Source organism: Symsagittifera roscoffensis, chromosome 6 (genome assembly GCF_963678635.1).
Source record: "Symsagittifera roscoffensis chromosome 6, txSymRosc1.1, whole genome shotgun sequence".
Taxonomy (NCBI): Eukaryota; Metazoa; Xenacoelomorpha; order Acoela; family Convolutidae; genus Symsagittifera; species Symsagittifera roscoffensis.
This window is the reverse complement of record NC_087067.1, coordinates 24,381,260-24,387,259: the sequence shown is the minus strand read 5'-3', so window position 1 is coordinate 24,387,259 and position 6,000 is coordinate 24,381,260. Positions and strand designations below refer to the sequence as shown.

The 6,000-nt window shown below is 33.7% G+C and overlaps 1 protein-coding gene across 1 annotated transcript in view; it reads right to left on the bottom strand.

Moving 5' to 3' along the window:
- Nucleotides 1-388: 388 nt before the first annotated feature.
- LOC134848019 (neuronal acetylcholine receptor subunit alpha-6-like) overlaps nucleotides 389-6,000 on the bottom strand; it is a gene marked incomplete in the record, with an annotated part of 35,180 nt that continues 29,568 nt past the window's right edge. Inside the window, 3 exon segments of the mRNA XM_063865349.1 lie at nucleotides 389-484; nucleotides 1,267-1,511; nucleotides 5,333-5,513. Of these exon segments, the coding sequence (XP_063721419.1) occupies nucleotides 401-484; nucleotides 1,267-1,511; nucleotides 5,333-5,513 (510 nt within the window).

Genomic DNA, 6,000 nt, shown 5'->3' with positions numbered 1-6,000 from the left:
AAACTGAAATAAGAGGCTAGAAAAAATTTAATTAGAAAAGTTAAATTTACCAAATTTATAAGTTTTGCAACATAACTACGAAGTTCTGCTAAATGATATCCACAGCCTCTTTTTCGCTCAGCAGCTCAGAGCCAGATAAAATTTAGGTTATTTTTGCTATTTATTTGCTTTATCTGTTTTTCATCAAATTTAACGAATCAATTAGTCTACTCAAACATATTGATCAATTTTTCAATATTCCACGCGCATGAACGTTAAAACAAAAAAAGATATAACTGCGTGTGTTTGTTTTTGAATTTCAAAAAAAAACAGCTCATAATATATTTTCAATTAAAGTAAAATTAATAAACTCAATAATAATTATAACTTAACTGGATTATCTTTACGATAGTAACTTCAGTTATTGATAGATGGCATCATCTTGACGACATCTCTCGTCTGTTTCCGGGTTGGCATAGTAGGCGTGGCTGATGGAGGAGTAGATCTGAAAAAATAACGGAAGGTTAAAATACCCAGTGAATGACAAGGAGACGGGTCTGATCTAAACCGTGGACTTAACAAAAAGCAAAACAAACAAAACGAAGGCGTTTTGGCTGATTATTGAACCAATTTTATGGCAAACGATTAATTGTTTCACAACTTGCTTGCCCTCAAATCGGACGAAATAAGACTAATTTTCCGAAAACGTTTCCTTAAAAAAATCAAAAATCACAATCAAGACTTTTTGTGATGCTTGCGTTTTTGTTGTTTGATTTTAGATAATACATGAGTCCATAAAACAAGCCAACTATTGCAAAACTTTTGAATTTTCGAAAAAAAAGGCTTCATAACCTTGTATAAAAAATGACTATTTTTTGTTATAATACTGTGTGAAATTCAACAGATTAACTGACTTGACATATCTCAATACGTAGTTTGTTGCTGCAATTTCGCTGCCGTTTAGCCTATGGGTTTTCTCATCTGAGAACACCAGTGGTTTTTGTGTTTCAGGGCAAAACACAAATATATAAAGCAAAGCACACAACACAAAGTTGTCTCAATCAGAATTGAACGACCAACATTTTTTGTCAACCCTAGCCCCTAAATCAAATTCAATTGGTACAAAATTTTTAACACAAAATAGCGAAACCGGTATACAAATGTTTTACCGTCTCTGTATGTAGACTAACCGTCTTGTAGCTTTTATCGTCTGCATGTTTTCATCGAATTAGAAAGCTGCACAACTTCGTATACGTAAGATGCTGCAGATATTAGCTGGTAACTTACCAAGTAGTAAGCAATGCCTATTACAGTAACAGTGTAGATTGCGAACACAATTCTGTCGACAATGTTGCCCACAATCTGCCACTCCAGTCTGATAGCCCCTCTGACGTCACCCGTTCGGATGAAGGCCACAAGGTCACACATGCTCGCCTCCATCTGATTGGCCAATACTAGCCCAATGTCGGCCGACTTGTTTATCTGCCATGTGCGCTCATCGTTGTTGTGGTTCATTCTAAGAGGCTTCGAGTCTGAAATAACAAACAGTAAAAAATATCATTTGAACTTCAAACGTTTAAAAAATTGAAAATCATATAAAAGTTTTTTTCTGTTCTTATTGTTCAGCAGTTTTTTTTTGCAATTTCTCGGAAATTGGTCCAAGTTAAAATTCTTGCCGAAAATTAAAATTTTTTGGGGGAGAATATCTTATGCTCGAATTGCGAATTTTAGCCAATCAAATTTTATTTTTTTTACACATTAACCAGCAATTTTACACAATTTTAATCTGCGTTAACAACGAGGATGAAGATCCTAACTTCGGGGGTTTAATTATGGAGGAGGATGTTCAATTGATCTCGTCTAAATTTTGATCTAATAAATAATCCCCTGTACTCCACGCAAATTACCAGTATATGGTCGCTACGAGCATCGCATCCTGTCTGTGATAGAAAAAAAACTGTTTCAAAAGTTTTCAAAAACTGTTTGATAATTTATTTGTTGTTACGACCATTGAAAATGGGGAGGAACTTTGTATTCGGGTGTGTTTTAGTTTCTTTTAGCTTTTTATTTTCCAAGCACCATCAGGTACCACAAATAATGATAGGAGTGGGTTGAGTGATACATCATATTAAAAAATTTTCAAAAATTTTTCCCAGTGTCGAGAAAAACCTTGTGTCGAGCGAAAAACCAATGTCGAGCGAATAAAGCAAGCCAGCAGGCGTACAAGCTGAATTAAACCTAATTTATGATCTTTAAACTTAATTTTAAGCATGTAAGCTTCATTTTTAATATTTAGCTTCGTTCTGGGAACCAAAAATTTTAAAAAATCAAAAACTTTCTGCAAAAATTTTTGAAAAAAAAAGTTTTTCTCTTATTTTTCTACAAAAATTTTGTCAAATTTACCTATATTATTATGACTGTCTAATATGCCTTAAATATATTTTTACATCAGATCCTTTATCACACCAAGCAGAAAAAACTACGATTATTTGGAAAAAAAACTTTCTAAGCCGTAAATTTCTAAAGACTATGGTCGGAATATTCTGGGCTACTTGCAGAGTAACCGGCTATCTATGTTTTTCTCTTACATGGGTCGAATAAAATGTAAAAGCGTAGAGGAACGCATAAAGTTTTAGGTCACGCATACACTCTATAAAACTGAAAACGAATGATTTCTTGATTTCGGCTGCCGCCGCTGCAGTTTTACTTCTTGAGCTCTTGATACCCCGGCCGCTACCCGCAAATTCTAGACAGCCATTGAATGAAAATCTTTCAAAACTTTATTAGCCATATATAAGCCATTAGTAGCAGAGTAGGCTAATATATGACTAATAAATTCTTTCACTCAAATTTCCTCTTCCTTTCACTCAAACGTCATTTTAGTCTGTTTTTTCTCAAAAAATTTCCTTCGGCGCAGAAAAAAATAGGATCCTTCTAGTATTTTCAGAGAGCTCGGAAAATCAAATTGGTCGCCCTAAAAAACGTTCGACAAGTTTTATAAATTTTTTTACCAAAAATAGCTCCCCCCTTGAAAAATTTCGGAGCACGCCACTGGTTAGAGCATTGTCCAACATAATTATCAGAGAACAAAAATCATTTATTGCGGTTCAGTCACATATGAGCAGACGCTTAAAAATTAATGAATCGTTTGTAACTCTACCCCTACTAATCTACTAAACCAAAATAAACTACTTCCGATTTTCGTGACGATTTTCGTGACGATAGTAACTGAATATTTGTGCTTGGGGTGTTTTTTTTTTCGTCAGAAAATGTTGACTTTTTAACTAACATTTTTTGACGGAATTTAGATTATTCAAAAGGTATTGTTGTCTTGAGCTTAAATTTGAAAAGATAATTCACCTGTGATCTTTTTTTGTAAAGTTATGGGGGTTTGAAGATTGCTATTTTGGCCAACAATTTGGGACAATTAATGCGCGGTTTATTTCGCGCTATTGACGCGTAAGCGGTGATTTAATCCGCCTTAGAAATCGTTTCAAATTGGATGAAGGAAGCTTATTTGCCATGATTGATTTGTTACTAGGAGCTTTTGACTTTGTACTTTTCATGGTGTGTGGGGGGATGACTTTCAAAAAACTATTTTTGTTATTGTTTTGTTACCTTTAATTTTTCATGTTATTACTGCTCCATACACCTTAAAAGGCAGTCTGAACATTCAGGGCTTTGCCTTAACACGAGTAGTTTTGTTTCCTGTAGTTTTTTTTAGCATTAGGCGCGTTAATTTTTTAAACCTTAATCATATCGATTCCCCATTCATATAAAACTCCCTTAAAGTCAAAGTTACCTAACTTTTCCGATACACTGATTTGAGATAATTGTTCATCTTCAATATCATAGCCTCTGTTGTTCGACTGTTATTTGAGGCTTTTTTCTCAAGACAAATTTCAACTTTTTAATTAGCGATTGTGTGACGGAACTAAATTTGAGTCATTCAAATATTATTCTTGCCCTGAGCTCAAATTAAAAAGAATAATTTACTGGTGATTATTTTTCGTAAAGTTATGGTGGTCTAAAGATTGCCAATTTAGCCCAATTTGGACAATATGGGACAGTTAACGCCAAATATTTTTTCGCGCTGTTAACGCGTAATTGGTGATTTAATCCGTTTTAGAAACTGTTCCAAATTGATTGAATCAGATTGTTTGTCATAAATTCTACGTCACTAGAGTGACATTCATCACTTGTAATCCATATGGCGTGTGGGGGTAACTTTTTCTTTTTTTTGAAAATTCCATCAAAATTGTAAAAGCAAACACTGCTCCATAGACCTTGAGAAGCAATCGGAACATTCAGGGCTTTGCCTTGATAAGAGCAGTCTTGTTGGAGTTTTTGGTAAAATGGAACAATTTTTTCATGAACTTTCAAACCAAACAAAACTGCTCGTATCAGAGTGAAGCCCTGAATGTTTCAACTGCCTTTTCAGGTCTATAGAGTAGTGTTCGCTTTGAAAAAATTGATGAAGTTAGGGGGAGATTGTTAAGTAGATCCAAGGATCAAAATTTTTATTCATTTTTCCACCTCCTTCAAACAATTGCAAATTGATGCTGTCGATTTTTTGTCGGATTCATACATCAGTTTGCAAGTTAAAATGCCACTCAAAGAAAGAATTGAATTTTGCGAGCAAAGCAAGTTTTGCTTTCTGCCAAAAATAGAATACAATACAATATACATTACTTAGTACTAAAAAGTCTAGACAAAGTTTTGTAAAAAGAGCCAATCTGTCTGTTTTACACAATTGTTGCATGCTAATGTAAGTCTTTAGGCGAACCTTAGCCAAAAGGTTACTAGGCGACACTGCTTAAAAATCTATGCAATGAATAAAACATTTTTATGAAATAGTTAATTGAACTTTTCTGTTAATTCTAATTATCCTAGCTTTTTTGCAGCTCTATAGAGAGAGCTGCAAAAAGTTAGAAAATACAGAACCAATTTACAAAAAAAAACAAATAAAACTATTCAGAAATACTTTCGCTTGAAAAATCTAGATTTTCAGGCAGAATTTAGGTGTCAAGGCTGCCTGAAATGTTTATAATGTATTCAAAAAAATTGTAGAAGTTTAGCAGATAACTTTTTTTTTGGTTGTTTCAACTTTTTGGTATTGATTCTATAGCTAACTCCAGCAACATAATTTTGGGTCAACAAATTTGAATGAAGTTAATTAACCTAAAACTGCTCAGTTTCACTTCTAAAATCAATTTTTCACTCAACTGACATAAAAAAAACAGCGTCAAAAAATCTAATAAACTTAATAACACAGTTTTTTGGCCAAATGCTTTGCTCAAGTTTATCGATATTGCCAACATACTGCACTAACTATACAAAAACATTGACTGACCGCTTGTTGTGGCAGTTGCTTTGATCACGTGATCGTGTCTAAGATTGGAGGAGTGTCTCATGAGTCTGTCTGACATGACCTGACTCGACCTGTGGAGCCTCTCTATTCTCTTTACTACTCGCTTCTCACTAGACAACGAGCTCAACTTCATCGCTTTGTGCATGAAAAAATTGCGCAAAATCTGAAACAACACAAAACAATCAAGAACAGCTATTCTTGTATGTCTAAATCAACAGGTTGAAGGTTCATCAACAATGTACAAAAACACATTATAATATTTTTTTTTCAACCACGTATGAATTTTATCCGTCTGATTTTGGTACTTCGAGGAAATCTCGTTTGGAATCAGTTTGGTAGCATTTTGAGAAAAATTGGTGAGAACGAGCTAATTGGTTTCTTATTTTTCAGGGTATAAATTTTTCATGATTGAGTTATCAGGGAGCAAAAAAAAGTAAATTTTGGCCGTAAAAACTATTTTTTTAAACCAAATCTGTCTTAAAATTATCCAGTTTTGATCCAGATTACTGAAAACAAAATTAATTCCAGATGTTTTACATCATTTGAAAATTTGTGGTACATTTTTTTTCCAGGCGTTTCTTATCATGCGGTATCATAGGGTACCTTATTTTGCGGGAAAAGACCAGAATCCCAACTTTCTCTATTTTTTG